The sequence below is a fragment of the Acomys russatus genome, chromosome 8 (assembly GCF_903995435.1).
Source record: "Acomys russatus chromosome 8, mAcoRus1.1, whole genome shotgun sequence".
Taxonomy (NCBI): domain Eukaryota; kingdom Metazoa; phylum Chordata; class Mammalia; order Rodentia; family Muridae; genus Acomys; species Acomys russatus.
In genome coordinates this window covers 40,799,910-40,817,925 of record NC_067144.1, presented here as the reverse complement: position 1 = coordinate 40,817,925, position 18,016 = coordinate 40,799,910, and the positions used below count along the sequence as shown (strand labels likewise).

Below are 18,016 nucleotides of genomic sequence, written 5' to 3'. Positions count from 1 at the left end.
TGCCCCTTGGGCTAGTATGCAGATATAAGTGAGTATATACCATTTGATTCTTTCTGCTTCTGGGTTAACTCACTCATTATGATCATTTCTAGCTCAATCCATTTATCCACAAATTTTGGGAATTCCTTGTTTTTAATAGCTGAGTAGTATTCCATAGTGTATATGTACCACAGTTTCTTTATCCACTCTTCTACTGAGGGACACTTAGGCTGTTTCCATGTTCTGGCTATTATGAATAAGGCTGCTATGAACATGGTTGAGCAAATTTTCTTGTTGTGTGCTGGAGCATTTTCTGGGTATATTCCAAGGAGTGGAATAGCTGGGTCTTGAGGAAGCCCTATTCCCATTTTTCTGAGATAGCACCAGATAGATTTCCAAAGTGGCTGTACTAGTTTGCATTCCCACCAGCAATGAAGGAGACAACAAAATTCTTGATTTACCTTGTTAGAACAATTCTCAACTTCATATAGAAAAAAAAAATCCCAGGATAGCTAAAACAATCCTGATCCTGTACAATAAAAGAACTGCTGGAGGTATCACTATCCTAGATTTCAAAGTGCACTACAGAGCTATGGTGATAAACATCACAGGTATTGGCATAAAAACAGGCACATTGATCAATAGAATCAAATTGAAGATCCAGACATAAATCCACACACCTATGAACACATGATTATTTTTATAAAGAAGCCAGATATACACATTGGGAAAAAAAAGACAGCATCTTCAACAAATGGTACTGGTTAAACTAGATTCCTGCATGCAGAAGAATGGAAATAGATCCATACTTATCACTCAGCATAAAACTCAAGCCCAATTGGATCAAAGATCTCAACATAAAACCAGACACACTAAACCTGATAGAAAAAAAAGTGGGGCGTATCCTTGAATACATTGGCATAGGAAACAACATTCTGAACAGAACACTGATAACACAGGCACTAAGATTAAAAATAAATTCATACATAGGACTTCATGAAACTGAAAAGCTTCTGTAAGGCAAAGGACACCATCAATAGGACAAAGCAGCAGCATACACAATGGAAAAGGATCATCACATCTGACAGAGGACTATTATCCAAAATATATAAAGACCTCAAGAAACCAGATACCAACAAACCAAATAATCCAATTAAAAATAGGGTAGAACTAAATATAGCATTCTCAGCAGAGGAATCTCAAGTGACCAAAAAGCTCTTAAAGAATTGTTCAACATCCTTCACTATCAGGGAAATGCAAATCAAAACTACTTTTTGATACCATCTTACATCTGTCAGAATGGCTAAGATCAAAAACACAAGTGAGAGCTCATGCTGATGAAGATGTGGAGCAAGGTGAGCACTCCTCCATTGCTGGTGAGAGTGTGAACTTGTGCAGCTGCTATGGAAATCAATAGGTCCTCAGAAAAATCTACCTCAAGAGTCAGCTTATGCCACTCTTAAGCATATACCCAAAGGATACCCGATTCTACCACAAGGACACTTGCTCACCTATGTTCACAGAAGCTTTATTCATAATAGCCAGAAACTGGAAACAACTTAGACTTAACTCAAGAGAAGAATAGATAAGCAAATGATGTATTACTCGGCTGTTTAAAAAATGACATCAGGAAATTTGCAGGAGAATGGATGCAACTAGAAAAAAATTCATCCTGAATCAGGTAGCCTGACAAACATGGTGTGTATTCACTTATAAGTGGATATTAGCTGTAAGGTAAATGATAAGCAAGCTACAGTCTGTACACCCAGAGAGGTCAGTTAACGAGGACACACAAGGATCTCCCTGGGAAAGGGAAATAGAATAGATTTTATGGGTAGACTGTGAGAAGGGATCAGGGGTGTGTTGCAGGGATGGGATGGGATGGGAGGATAAAATGTGGGGAAGAGATGTCTGGAATTAGGGCCTGCTTAGGAGCGGGGGTAGGGGGATGGGGGTGGAGGGGTAGCGTGGAAACCAAGAGCAGTAGAAACTTCCTGGAATCAATAGAGTGATCCTAATGAGGCCTCTTAGGACTCTCAACTGGCCATCTCTTGTAGCCAGGCAAGGCTTCCAGCAGTGGGACTTAGCTGCTTTCAGTTGAGTTGTTGACCAAGTGGGTCCTGTGCAGATCCCTAAACAACCCAGTTTGGTGCTAGGACAGAAAGCTGCTCTCTGAGAACTGGCATCATGCCCCATTGATGAGGACAACAACCACACAGCTCATTGAATATGGAGAAAGTGTCTACATGGAGCCTTTACCCCTGTGTTCTAGTCTCTTTGGAATGGGAAGGTACTCGGAAGGCCAACAACAGCAACAACCAAAAACAAAAACAACGAGCCAACCAAAAACAAAACCAAAAAAACCCCAAAAAACATAAAACAAAACAACAAACAAAAACAAAACACAAAACATCCTGAGCACAAACCCAGCTACAAAACCTTTGACTAAGGAAATCTGTCCAGCCTACAAGATGTGCTGGGGCAATGGTGCACCAGAACTGGTAGGAGTGTCCAACCAATGATTCATTTAACTTGTGTCCCACCCCACAAGAAGCAACCCATGCCAGCCAGACACAGCTTGGATGGCCAGGAACCAGAGACTGGAGAGCCCAGAGACCTAGGATCATGAGTGCCTTGTCCAGTTGTTGTCGGAGAGGTTTCCTCCAGGAGCAGATGCAGAGACCCACAGACGTTGTCTGGAGAGAGATTTTTAAATTAGAGGTCTCCATTGGGTTCCTGCCGTGGGAGTTCAGGAAATCCTGCAGAAGAGGGGGTGGATGGAGGACACCAGGAGAACACTTCTCACTGAGTCCTCTAAGCAGGGCACATATGAGCTTCCAGAGGCTGAGTCAGCAGCAGGAGCCTGCATGGGCCTGCACCAGATCCTCTGCACGTATGTTCTTGCTATTAGCTTCATGTATCTGCAGCACTCCAAACAGTGGGAGCTGGTAGGCCTCTAATTCTTCTGCCTGCCCTTTCCCTCCTGTCAGGTTCACTTGTCCAGCTTCAGTGTAAAGGTCCTTGCCTTATCCTATGTATTTTTGTTTTTGTCATATTTAGTTGTTGTCTCTTGGAGGCCTGTTTTTTTTTTTTTTTTTTTTTCTGATGGGAGATGAAGGGGAAGTAGATCTTGGGAAAAGAGAAGGTAGGGGGAGCTAGGAGGAGGGAGAGGAACCTGTGCTGAGGATGGATTGTATGAGTGAAGAATCTATTTTCAAAAAAAAAAAAAAAAATTAGAAAGCAAAAGAATTACAACTTAACTTTTATGGTAGTAAAATATGAAGAAACAGAAAACCTCTCATAATATAATTAAAATATTAAATGTCTGATTCTTGGTAGACATTTTTATTAATTGATATCTATTTTTTTAAATAGTGAAAACTATATGTTTCAATTATAACAGAAACCATAAAGCTAAATTTATATAATCCCCTTGCATAGGTTTCCTTGGGTAGTATTTACAAATCTGCCCATGTCTATATTTAGACAGTTTACAAGCTGGCTGGCTTTTAAAAAATATCTTACAAAGCAGCTTGTGTTCTCAAATCCCCCTGTTTTATCCAGGCTTATCCCTCAGTGAACGCTCCTGCAGTCTGTTCGGGATTGTGATTAGGAAATGAAGTGAAAATTGAAATGAGGTACCTATTGTGTGCTCTCGGTCGCATATACATTTTCCAGTTAACTGTGCTTTCATTCGTCTTGAAATAAGAACTGCCCCAGCAGTCTTGTCTCTCCCTTGTAGGAGTGAAGCAAACGGGGACAGTTCTGTTTCCCAAATGGCAGATTTGATGGAGAGCACGCTGCAGCTCATTCTGAATGACCTGATAATTCCCGGGTGCAGTAAACGGATTTTATTTCTAAGCATTAGACATTTATTATTGGAAGATATACTGCCTGTGTTTCTAACTATTAACAAGGGTTACATTTGATTGGCCAACAGTTGTGTATTAAGGACCCTCAAGAGACTATGGAGACTATGTGGACTGTGATAGAGGCCCATTCTCCTAGCCTAGATTGCCAAGTGTATCCAGCGATGCATCTGATGTAAAATAGTGAAGTGTTCAGGGGAAACTTTAGGCATTGTGAGTGCTGCAATTTAAAATATGAGAACAACAGTTATCTCCAAAGAGCCAGAGAATTGGGTAAAGGGGTGTTTCTATTTCTAAATTATTATTATTTTTGAATCACACACAGAATTGGTTAAAATCATAAATATAACCCAGCTATTTCTATACTAAGTAATAGCTGTAGAACTTCAACCACCTAGGATATTAATCTATACTTTATTTTCAAAATATAACCCTATAAAATATTCTTATTAAATCAAGTTTTACAGCTATAAAATATACAATTGAAAATTTAAATTATAGTCTATTTGCAATTAAATGAGTAAAGTTTAAGATAAATATTAGCTCACTTTTGGAGAGCACTCTAGAAAAATACAATCTCTGAGAAGTTTTGAGAGAATTGGAAAAACTGCATTAATAAAATAAAATAAAATGTCTCAGGAAAGCCATGATATAGAAAGAATTCTCTTTTATTATTTTCTACATAGGAGGGAGAAAGAATTTTCTAGAAACCTATGTGTCTCATAAGAGGCAAAAATCAATATTACTGTCAGTCATGAAGGAAGCTATTTGTCTCTTTAACTGGCATTGAATAATTCTAACCATTTTGTTTGTATGGTAGAATAAAAGGCAATACATTGGACTGGCTACATTATTTAATTTATTCTCTTAATTCACTTTCAGCAATAAAAATAAGAAGGGGATATTTTCTGATTTCCTGCCAAGGGATTTGCTCTAAAATTTTACCTTTTAAATAAAATGCCCAACACTGAACCATGAACACTGCCAATATGAGAAATGAGCATGAATCATGGGATGGTTTTCTACTGGGCAACATTTATGTAATGCCCACCTGACCTGATTTACTTGTTGCAATGAAAATTACTACGGGGCACAAACATTTCATTCAATTTCCTTACTTGGTGTGATGTCCAAACACACCTCAGTTGTTTATAAGTTGAGGGTCTCTTTATGGATGTTCTTTTTCCTCCCTTGACACCTCACTTTCAGGACAGTGTACATAAGTCCATACTCACAACCACTAAATTGGGGTTTCTTTTTTTCTTTTTCTTTCTTTCTTTCTTCTTCTTCTTCTTTTTTTTTTTTTTTTTTTTTTGTTTGTTTGTTTGTTTGTTTGTTTCGAAGTAGGATCTCTCCATGTAGTCTTAGCTGTCCTGGACTCATTGTAGACCAGGCTAGTCTCGAACTCACAATGATCCACCTGCCTCTGCCTCCCGAGTGCTGGGTTTAAACGCCCTGGCCCCTAAATTGGGGTTTCAAAAGCAGTTTTTCTTTTTCTTTTTTCATGGCGGTACCTTTAGGGGGCTTTTCTTTTTCTCTTTGCGGTACCTAACAGTTGATGAAGTCCCTGATACACGTAGGCAGGCAATGAACATTACAAAGAAAAACTAGACCACCAACGCTGCGGTGGTCAGAGTGAGAGTGACTCCCTTGGGCTCACGGATTTAAGCCTTTGGTCCCAAGTTGGTGGCTCTGTTGGGGAAGATTTACGAGGTGTGGCGTTGTTGGAGGGACTACATCCCTGGAGGCACTCTTTGAATGTTTACAAATGAGAGCCACGCCCAGTTCATTCTGCTTGTGGTTTGAAGATGCGACATCCGGCCCCTTCTGCCACCTGCCTGCTGCTGGCTGCCATACTTCTTCTCCATCATGGGCTCCTTCCTATCCCTCTGGAATGGTAAGAACAAATAAACTCTTTCTTCTAAAAGTTGCTTCAGTTCCTGTTGTCGCGTCACAGAAAAGGACCTGATGCCAACACACATAGAGTGGTGAAACCTACATCTCATCTACAGAACATTAAATACTGTTATTGATGACTGAAGGTGAATTTAATATTGTGAATAAAGACTGAGTAAAGTTTAAATGTTCTTTTTCCCTTTTTTGGACTCAGTCATATGTGAGATTCAATACAGAGAAAATGTGACTAGAGAAAAAAGAAAGGGGCCGCTCACAGGACTCAGTTGTGTGTAGACGGGACCGCTTGAAGACGGAAGGTCTCCCTTAGGACAATGCCATCTGTCACTTGGCAGATACTAAGAAATCGGTTACCCTTGAATAGTGAAGCATAGTGAAATTTTATCCCCTAGTTTATGAAAGATCATTTTTCACAGTAAGAGATTGTCAAGATGAAATAGTTACAAACAATTTTATTCCTGACGGGAACATTTCCCTCATCATACATATGCCCGAGATGCTTATTTATAAAGTCAAATTTCCCTAAGACTCTGAAAATTCCACTAAATGTAAATCAGTCAGCTTTTACATCTTCTTTAGGCCAAGAGACATGACTTATTCTATGCCCATTTAAGTGTCCAATTCATATCCAGGAGTAAACAACGCCCTCTGATTCCAGTAGAAGTTTACATTAAAGATTCCTCTTCAGGCTGGGGAAGGTGGAACACTGCTCTAGCATGTGCCAAGTCCTTAGCGCTCCAAAGGCAGCAAAAAGTCCTCTTCATACGTATATACCCCAGTAAAACAAATTAAATATTATATATACGATGGGAAATAGAATTCTAGAGTAGGTATCAATGGCATGGTTGTTTTCCAGGATGATTCTACCAACGTTTCCTCCCAGGGATTTTCTCTTTATCTGAGATGAATCTGTGCAGGGGCTTCCGGTGAACTTTGCTCTCATGGAGTCCTCTTCTGAGTGTAGAAAGAAGGAAGTCTGGTCCACGTCAGTCTCACTGTCATGGTAGCAGCCATCGAAAGCCATCGCTTGAACTGCATCAATATTGTACATTTCAGAAATCTATCAAAAAAAAAAAAAAAAAGACTGCTTTAGGAAGTCATACATACGATTTTATAAATGAGAACTATAGAAAAATGTCAGCCAGATATGAATAGTTCCCATAAATGTTAAGCTTGTCTTGTTTGTTATAAAGAACAGAATTCTAGTTTTGCTTTTGGCATCTGACTAAAAAATCATTTTAATAATAATTGGAAAAGATTGTTTTGGCAGATCCCGATTTAACAAGGAGGTTTCTATTTAATTCTATGAGATATGTAGGCATCACATGATTAAATGTTACACAAGCATAGTGTCAGTAATTTCTAATATAGTCCTGAGCTGATACACAGTTGCCCCAGATGCTTGCACTTCTCTTTGTTCTGAGTAACACGAACAGTGTTCCATGACGTTATGACTTGAGAGGGCATATGATTTATCACATCATCAATACAGGCTCCTCAGATTTGCTTGCCAACTTATCTTTCCTCTTTGGAGAGAACATAGCCACGCATGGATCTATGTCTTTTGTTTTAGTTTCTGGTCTCAAACCAGAATAACAGTAACTTTCTACTTACACTTGAGTCAGGGAAGAGTTATTGAAAGGATTTTATTTGCTATTTTAAAATGAAATTAGCCATGCCTTCCCATTTTATTTTCCTAAAACCACTTCTAAGTAATGTTAATGAAGCCAGACTAACCACAGTGAACTTGACTTCTTTTTCTGAAGAAGTAAATTATTAATGATTTCTAGCAATAGTTCCTGATTGAATCTATACAGGTGTTTTTTTTTGTTTTTTCTTTTGAGTTTTACTCTGGGAGATAGTGGTGCTCACTACCATTGACCAGCTGTTAGTAATTGCTTTTGTAGAAAATAAAATTCTTCTCTATCTTTAGGGAAGTTGAAAAATGGACAAATGTGGAGAGACTATTCTAGATGAAATTAATCAGAATTCAAATTGGAAGCTGCAGAGTAAAATCTATCAAGATGTGTATTTGGTTCCTAGCAATTTAAAACTATAATATTTTACTGAACACAAAAGACCTATAGACTATTCTGTACAGTCAGTTAACTAACCAGTGGAGATCCACACTTTTGAATTATAATCCCCTTTTTGTTTTAATAGCAGAAACATTCTATAATAAATTGAATATGGGCAAAATATCTAACGAAGATAAGATATTTAGCCCCAGACAGGCAATAATATTCAACCATAAATTTAAGTCTATAAAAGCTACTGTAGTTTCCCTACCTCACCTGGTGTCTCCTTTTTTTCTTAATAAATGTTAACAGCATGTTGATACATAAAACAGGAGTGTTATTTTCTTTCTCTATATTGACAATCTAGAATTACTCCTGTAACTGATAAAAAGCTCATAGTCTACAACTTACCAAAAGCTACTTTTTCTACAGATTTATAGGTGAGCTGTGTGATGGATACAGACTTAGAAATGGTTCAGATTTTCTCTTCAGACCACAGATAATCACAGAACTAAGGCACACTTTATCTAGACACAGAACTGACTGTTATAGACTGAGTTCTGGCATCTGGAATTACCCTCCTTTTCCATTCTGGGCTTAGTCCAACACCAAGGAGATTTTAAAAAATTGTTATCTGTGATTTTTTTCTCTACTCCTGGTCTTCAGTGGTTGGCTGAGAGGTGTGTGTGTGTGTGTGTACGTGTGTGTGTGTGTACGTGTGTGTGTGTGATGGTAGTGATATTGATGTTTGTACAGTGGGGATGGTGGTGGTGGTAGAGGTGGTCATGATGGTGGAAGACTTCAAAACTAGTGAGAAGTGATAAAATCACATCATCCCCAGTAAGAGAACAATCCATGAACAGCACATTCTAATTCTAAACAGATTCACACGAACCACAGGCATATCAAACGTCACAAAATAAGTACCACTTGTTAGAGAGCCTCAGATTAATCCTTACATCAATAGTGAGAAATTTCTATACATGCTATCACCCATAGACAGACCACTGGAACAAAACAAAAAATAAAAAACTACAGAGAAACATTGGAGTGAAAAGAAACAGCAAATCAAATGTATTCTACATATATCTACAGAATGTTCTACCTAAACACCAAGAATAGACAACATGTCATGACGTAAAGCAAGTGTGTAGTTAGGAGTCTATAAAGCAGCAGAATGTATATCATTATCTATCTATCTATCTATCTATCTATCTATCTATCTATCTATCTATCTTTCTATCTCTCTAGATATATTCTATCTACCAACAGAAGGTCCAAGAATCCAGTAGTTGTTCAAATCATGGGGCTGGATGTCTCAGATGGTCTTAGCATACATTAGAACCCCAAAGAAGTGGATTCAAATGCCTGTGAAGGAATGGACTTGACACTGAGTGTGAGAGCAAGCAGGCAAAATGCGAACATTTTGTTCTTCCATGTCTTTTATATGGGCTGCTACCAGTAGGTGTGGCCCACATCAAATATGGATCTTCTCACCTCAAAAGTTCCAGATTAAAAGTGGGTCTTCCCCCTTCAAATTATTTAATAATAATAAATAAAAAAATCCCTGCCTCGCAGTGTACTCAGCTGCTTGGGTTTTAGTTAATTCCATATGTAGTCAAGTTGACAACCAAGAAGAACCATCACAGTAAGTCTTGGCTTATTGAAAATTTTAAATATCTTGCATTCTATCTTACCACGATGAAATGAAGTTAAATATCAACATAAAAAAAAAACCCTCTCACATTCGGAGAGATTACACACAGACTGTGAACAGGTCACTGAAGAAATTAATATAGAACCATTTAAAAATTCTAAAATCAAATGAAAATGAATACAATATACCCAAATCTATTGGACGCAGAGAAGCTATTCCTGAGTAACATTTATGTCCCTAAGTGCTGAAATAAATAAATAAACAAATAAATAATAAAAATATTCAATAGAACTAACTCAACGATGTACCTTAAAGCGTTGAAAATCAAGAAGAGTAAAATTAAGAAACAGTAGAAGGGGAGAAATAATTAACAAGGTGGAATTTAATAAAATATACTAATACACCAAGGAAATGAAGAAACTTGTTTTCTGAGAGGATAAACAAGATTTACAAATCCTGTTTCTCTATTTATAAAGCAGAGAAGATTGTTTCTGCATAACTTAAACAGGGCACCTGATACGACGGTTCAGTGGATGATGATGATGATAAGGTAAAAAGAAATCCTCTCGTTAGAAAAATTAAAATGACGAATAATGCTCTGAGTATACACAAATGCTCATGTGACAATCTGCAACCCTTGGGGCTGGAGAGATAACTCAGCAGTTAAAACCACTTACTGCTCCTGCAGAGGATCTAGGTTCTGTTTCCAGTACCCATAGGGTAGATGGCAATGGAGTCTCTAACTCCATTTCCAATGGATTGAGCGCCCTCTTCTGGCCTATGTGGACACTACATACATGTGGTACATTAAAAAACACGCAGGCAAAACATTCATATGCACACATTAAGAACAGGGGGAGGAGGTCCCCCTCAGTCACAGTCATAGGGGAGGGGAGTAAGGGGAAAATGGGAGGGAGGGAGGAATGGGAAGATTCAAGGGATGGATAACAATTGACATATAATATGAATAAATTAATAAAATATATTTTTAAAAAGAACATTTAAAACTATCTCTCAAGCCAGTGTGAACATATTTCATTAAAATTATGTGTTTGTGCACACACAGAGATTGTTTGTTGAATCTAGTTTAACAAACAAATGGGTGAATCTTAACAGAATTCAGAGTTGCAGTATCTTACATAAGTTTTTGTAAGAAGAGGAGACTGGTGCTCAAATTGTTTGTGAAATAAAGCAGTGAAAAGCAACAGATACATTTTAATAAGCAATGTCGAAAAAACACGCCATGATCACATTTAGAGTGAAAAAGATACCCCATTGCCAAGACATTATGGGGAAATAGAACCCCTTCTTTTGTCCTAACCCTCTTAAGTGACAAGAAGAAAAAATATTACTGGTTGCTAGAGAGCAGATCCTTTAAAGTCCAAGACTCAAAAAATCTACTCCCTAGCCCTTTAGCTCTGTGGCATTGGCTGTGCTTACTTTACCTCTGTGAAATAATGAGGAGGAGAGAGTGACCTCTTAGGGCTACTATGAAAATCAACTCACATAAAATATTTTGGGTGTTGGCATCATGCCAACACAAAATGACCACTTCGTGCATTCCAGCTATCATCACCATCATCATTGCCAACTGGAATGGGTAAGGTCTTTGTACAACAGTCCCTCCTCTCCTTAATGGGGCAGAGTCAGGGGACCAATCCACACTGAGAATTCATCATGCAAAAAAGGTCCCCATGAAAGTGAACAAGGATGCTGAGGAAGACAACCAGCATGGAGCAGAGATTCAAGCTTATATTTTTCACAATCTTGTCCACTTTCCCCTTCTCAAATTAATCTTTGTGCCTGGGATTTTTACTTCTCATTGTCATTCATTTTGACAGAATATAGAATCACTTGCCAGGCAGGCCTCTGGTCCTGGCAGTAGGTAGTTATCTAAATCTCATTGTTTGAGGTAGGAAGCCTCTCCCACTGTGGGTGGCACCATTCCCTGGCTAGGATCCTACACTGTGTAAGCAAAGGGCAGCAGCTGGTATTATTGGTTCCCTCCTTCCTGGTGGTAGATGTAATATGACCAGCCGCTTCAAGCTCTTGCTGCCTTGACTTACCCCACTATAACAGATGGTGCCCTTAAAAAGTGAACCAAAATAAACTCTTTTTTCTGGAAGTTGATTTTGTCAGGGTATTTTTTCACAGCAACAGGGGGGAGGGGAAACCCAAGCCAACTACATTCTGAAAGGCATTGGCACTCAAGGCGAAGCTGTACCTTTCCTCTCCCGTCGAGTTGCTTCCACTCTTCCACTGTAGTGAGGTAATTCACCGCCGCATACTCAATGACTGACAGAAACACAAAGAGGGAACTGACCCACATGTACACATCCACAGCCTTGACATAGGACACCTGGGGCATGGACGCACTCACGCCAGTGACGATTGTGGACATGGTGAGCACCGTGGTGATTCCTGCAGTTCAAGAAGAAGGAACAACAAATTCAGCGACACAGCCATTCAGTGCCTGGATCATCAAGGCGTTTCTCTTGAGAACAAAATCAGTCTGGTGTCCCAGAGCTGGAACGAACCTCTGCATACTAGCTTTGGTCATCTAAGGGTTCTCACTGGTTTTTTTTTCCACTTCTGTATCCTGCTGTTGACCACATCTAACACTAACATCCTCCTTTCATCTGAACATCCCAAGCCCCGCATGTTTTGGAGCCTGTTTTCCAATGAGCAACTTCTGATCATGCCAGAAAGGTACAAATGTGCCCAACTTAAGGAATTATTCTTGGAAAAGAAATGACAAAGTCATTTTCAATAAATGCTCTAAATTATTTAATGACCATTTACTCTTTCATGCTGCAAAGGGACTTCATTTTTTTCTTGGTTGATCTTACATACTATTGAAGGCTACTATTCCCCACATTTTTATTTTGTCAAGAATGCTAAAAAGGCACCATCATTATTCTCATTGGACCCCCCAAAATAAAACTACTCTTCAACTGAAACCCAGAGTGTATGTGTGCTGCTGTTGGAGGATGTTTCTGAGCAACTGGTAAATGCCAGTCATTATCCCTCATTTCTCTTCCTCCCCTTTTCTGTAATCTAGAAGCTTCCTCCTTCCCTTTGTTTTGCTTCTGCCTTTTTTTCCCCTTTGTTCTCTTGCATGAGAATTCCAGGTGAAGAATTGTCTCTGGGAGACAATGGAGGAAGAAGTGACTCAGATGTTAGTAAAACACTAGCTATGGGAGCAATTGGATTTCTACCCTAAATTCTCAGAAGAATATTGCTACATTACTGTCTGGAGAGAAGGTATAGTATTGTAAAAATTTGAAATGCATACTGGCTGGAGTGGTTTTATTTGTTAACTTCACACCAGGGACGTACAAATGAAGTCCTTAGTGCATTTATGAATTGAGGGGAGTCTCCAACATCAGGAGGAGCACTGTGATTTATTCTTACCTGTGAGATATTTTCACCAAGAGCCTTCTATTCTTTCTACAGGATTGTGTGAGGTGCTCCTCCAAGGGAGCCCTAAGTTAAACACAATGGAAACTCTACAGAGCCACTCAATTTCAAATGCAGTTTCATTTTGTATAGGAAAGCACAATTCTGCATGGTAGCTCAACAGCTGCCATGGCAAAAGAATCCAGCAGCTCAACTTGACACTCATTTGAACTTCTAAACTCTACTCTAGCTGTTAGCATTAAGCAAAGGGACTGTCTCATTCAATATCAGGTCGCTAGACAACAATAGTAACAGTAAGCAAACAAACAAATAAATAAGTAAAAACAACAAAAAATAGTCTGTAAACAGCTATATGCTGTTTCCATGCTATTGACTTCAAAACACGCTTACTTGTTACATAAACATGGAAATGTGAACTTTTATTAATGTAATACATAAAGCTGAAACCAAGAATATAGCTTAAAAGTGGTGTGCTTCAGTAAAATATTTACCTACCATGCACTTTGGTAAGTGTTGGCCACAGGTTAAAAAAAGAAAATATCTGCTGAGAATAGCTGAATCATTGGCCCACATTTTGTCAGGAACAGGATTCAGATTTCTCCCTGTCCCTGTTAAACCTGTGATTTTTATAGCACATCTACTGCCTCTCATTTTAGAACTGGAAGGACATTTCCTTTGTTTACAAGATTATAAACCAGTTTCCATATATGGTAGATCTCTGAGGCAAGATGCTACAAAGTTCTGTGGGGATATATCAAAAGGCACAAAGAGGGTACTTTGTACTTTCAGTGGGCCAGAAGTCTTTTTTTTTTTTTAATATTTTTTATTTAATTTTAATTTATGTGTGTTGGTGTGAGAATGTCAGATCTTGGAGTTACAGACAGGGGTGAGCTGCCATATGGTTGCTGGGAATTGAACCCGGGTCCTTTGGAAGAGCAGGCAGTGCTCTTAACCACTGAGCCATCTCTCCAGCCCCAGAAGTCTTAATCCATCCTTTAGGGAACTGAGGAAATCCTGAGCTCATATTCCTGTACAGTAACTTCCATTAGTAGTTAAACATTTTTAATGTCTTCTTTTCATTTTATAGGACATGGAGCATAGAACTTTGATGGTTTTCAATAGATGGTAGTTTGGACTATTAGTGGGTAAAATAATGGTTTAGACAAGTTACAAGTGTTTATGAGTAATGAGTGCACATTGGAATAACTGACTATTTGGATTGATACAAATGAACCACAATATCTATATTTACCAGGGAGGACTCAACTATCAATCATTTTCTTTAAAAGGATGTTTAGTCCAACTAATTTACCATTTATTATTTATTTTAATAACTAACAGTCCAGATTTTCATTGCATAAAATCAGCACTAATAATAATGATAGGATTAATGATAGAATGGGGAGGAGGAATTGTTGGATGGGGGAGTTAATGATATGATAACTGACATAAATTCTTAGAGCAATAGAGGTAGAAATTGGGACTATTAGAGACACATTAAACGTACTTATTATGTCTTGAGCCATCCCTTGAAAATACATTAATCTTGACAAATGATATTCCTTGCAGATCCATTAAAGTGAACATCCCAATAAAGGGGTTTTGAATCACATGAACTGACCATTTAGTCAAGGAAAGGTCATACATTGCATTAGAAAATTACATCCCACCTACGGTTATCAGTATGCATAGTTAGAAAGATGTTATGAGAAAATACTTAGTCAGGCTGCTTGACTCAGCTCCCCTGGGCCCTCACAGTTTCACCATATTAACTTTTAAGTGCACACGTGGGTGAGTTAAGGGCAGTCTGGGGAGAAGTCTTTATGTCTGCATTTCATTGGCCATCTTTGGCCAGGTGTGGTGGAGCAGCAGTTCATTAACCATGGTGATGGCAGTAGGCACACAGACATCACCTGTAGGGACTTTTGACTTGGTTCAGCCCTTCAGTAGATGGGCTATATGTAGTTTTCCTGAGGGAGGAGGTGACTGTCATCTGTCTTCATGTAAAAAGGCATTTTTCCTATAAGAACATTTTCCCTATAGGCAGAGGCAGAGTAACAATATGAAGCATAGAAGGGAAAGATATGGACTAGCTATCACAGCATCACTCACTTGCCAGAAGCAGCAATTTCTATTCATAGGCCTACCAGAGTCCAGTGATGTCATTAGAGACTGGTAATGCCTGTGGTGGTTACATGAATTTCTCTTGCATGTGTGCACGCATTTAAATCATTTTATATGATGGAATATAAAGTTTATACAGTGTTTTTACAAACCAAAGAACAAAGGCTATTTTGAGGAAAACCCTCAGTTATGGGAGTCAAGAGCAGAACTAGACATTTACCTGGTCTATTTACTTTATTTATTATACGTGGTACTGCTGATAAGCACAGGACTTTCACATTTATAGCAAGTTCTCAACCTCTTCCTATAAGGCAAACCAATTATCAATGGAGTACTCAGCACTGATTTTCTTAAACCTGGGGTACTCCCTTTATCATATCAAGTGAAAGAACAATGCTATTGATAGTTAACCATGTGGCTAGCACTTTCAAGCCCACCCTAGGATGCTGCCAAACCTACACACGTCCTTCTGAGCCTCCTCCTTCCCAATTTTTATGAGAAATTAATGGTGATATCAATCAGTGTTTCTGATGTTATATAATAAATTGCAGTGATCTTTGGGAGATCTGAAGGTTACTCTGTAAGCTAATGCTTTTCAAGTAACTAAGCCTGTGGGTGAAAGGGCCATTCATAATATAAAACAGACCAGTGGGCTTTCATCTAGCAGGCACTCTCAGATTCAGACTGTAACTAACTTTTTAGAAACTAACACTTCCTGGGGTATTTAATAAGATCAGATTTCTCACTAGTGTCAGAGAGAAATTATTGCAACAGATTAAAGAAGTTGGTAGGATCACTTGTCTGAATATAACACTTGAGACTCTGAACTGGTAGAAGAAAATGTAGGAAAACAGTTCAAAACACTGGTACAGGTGATGAATTTTTGGATGACATTCTTGAGGCACAGGAAATAAAAGCAAAACTAGACAAAAGTGGCTACCTCAAACTAAGAAGTTCTGCACAGCAAAAGAAACAAACACAGTGACCAGACCACCTACATAATGAGAAAATGTTTCTACTAAGTGATCTATTAGTTTGACAAAGGAATTATACCCAAAGTACATAGTGTACATTAAATACTTAGAAACAAAATAAACAATCCAATTATTAATGCAGAAGGGATATGAGTATATACTTTTCTAAAGAAGAAATTCATTTTTTCCAACAAGTTGTGAAAAAAAAAATAAGATGCTCCAATTCTTTGTACACATTGGAAATGCAAGTTCAACTACATTGAGTGATCATTATACCCCAATTAAAATGGCCAACACACACACACACACACACACACACACACACACACAAACATACATATGCATTAACAAATTTATTAAGATACTAAAAATAAATTTATTATATGATCCAGCTACTCCATTTCTGGATATTTGTCAGAAAGAAACAATATCAACATAGCAGCGAGCTATTTGCACACTCATGTTAATAGTTACATTTTTCAAAATAACTAAGATTTGCAATGCTCAGCCTAAGTGCTTATTAATAGACACATGGATGAGAGCTATATTTATCTGTAGGTATAAGGGAAACTTGTAGCTATATAAAGATGCCTGTTGCTATAGGGTTCTATATAGGGCAGGGAATCTATGTCCACAAAGCCTGAACAATTTGGTTGGCTACCTAAAAAAGAACAATGACAGCACTGGTTGCCAGCATGGATGGGGGAGTCTCAGGAGGCCTCACCCTTACATGAAAAAATGCTGAGGGAGGATGAGTCTTTCACAGGGATGGGCTTGCTAACAGGTTATCCAGTGTCAAGTATCAGCCCCCCAAATATATGAGCAACACTAAATGTACTCAACAGTGCATTTATGTATTTGTGTGTATGTGTGTGTGTGTACATGTAACAATAACAATTAAAGGAAAATGGAAAACAATAGAGATAATCCATAAAAGAAGGGGATTGAGAGGCAAAGGAAGGGAAATAATGGGAGGGGAGTAGGATATGATCACTGGGTACTAAAGATGATCAAAACATACTGCATACGCGGTAAAAATGTCACAATGAAGCCCATTAATTTGTATAATTAACAAATGCTATGAAAGTGAAAAAATAGATACATAGATGAAAATTTCCCATATACAGAATGAAATACTATTAAGTCATAAAAGTGGTAGCTTATCGTTCGCAGCAAGTGGATGGAACTGGAAGACGCTGTGTTAGATAAAGTAAGTCAGAACAGAGGGATGTTATTTTAAAACTTAGCAGAAGGCATAATGCTAATGATAAGAGGGTGGAACGGGTAACAGGAGGTGGGGATGGACAGAAGCTAGTCTCACAGTCTCAAACAGAGTGGATTCTCTGTCACTATGGCAACTGTAGTTTATAACAGCTTAAAATACACTTATCGATTAGTAAGAGCTCAAAGGCACCAAACACAAAGTAATGATGAGGAGGAAATGTTAATTACCCAATTGGATCAATACCCATTATAATCATGTTTTGAAATACTACACTGTGCCTTCTTGGAACTAAGCAGCGATGCATTTAGGAAGGCAAGAAAACAAAGGCAGGGCTTGAGGGTACTAGAAAGCAAAAGTGGTGTTCTGGGAAAGCGGCAGGTTGTGGCAGTACAAATGGGAGAGGGGCTGCTCTGATTTGGATGCTAATTTATACAAATAAGCCACGTTTCCCCGTCTCTCTGGGATAAGCACAGATACAGGAGGGCAGAATTTCAAAGAGGCTTGAGCATAGCATTTCTGCATTCATACTTCACTTTGGCCTACCAGCTCTTATCGCTGCCACTCTCACCATAGAGGTGCAGAGCAGGCTGTTTGAGGGATCTGATTAGAAGTCACGCTGATGTGCTTCTAGACTGAAGGCCTCTATTAGTCTCTCTTGAGGGCTGGCGTGTGCCCTCAGGCTCTCGTTTGCATCTATCATTGCTCCTGTAGTATGGGGTCGAGGCACAGATGTTCTGATATGAAGGCACAGTCAAAATAATTTAATTACTCATTCAGATGATATTTTTCCTTGAAGATATTCAAGTCTGAAATGCTTGCAGACTGTGCCTTTTATA

The 18,016-nt window shown here is 38.6% G+C and overlaps 1 protein-coding gene across 1 annotated transcript in view; it reads right to left on the bottom strand.

The window, feature by feature from the left end:
* Positions 1-6,522: 6,522 nt before the first annotated feature.
* Gabrr3 (gamma-aminobutyric acid type A receptor subunit rho3) overlaps positions 6,523-18,016 on the bottom strand; it is a 43,909-nt gene continuing 32,415 nt past the window's right edge. The window contains exons 8-9 of the mRNA XM_051150462.1: positions 11,662-11,858; positions 6,523-6,822 (exon numbers count right to left, since the gene is read on the bottom strand). Coding sequence (XP_051006419.1) covers positions 6,523-6,822; positions 11,662-11,858 — 497 coding nt within the window. The remainder of the gene's footprint in view (positions 6,823-11,661; positions 11,859-18,016) is intronic.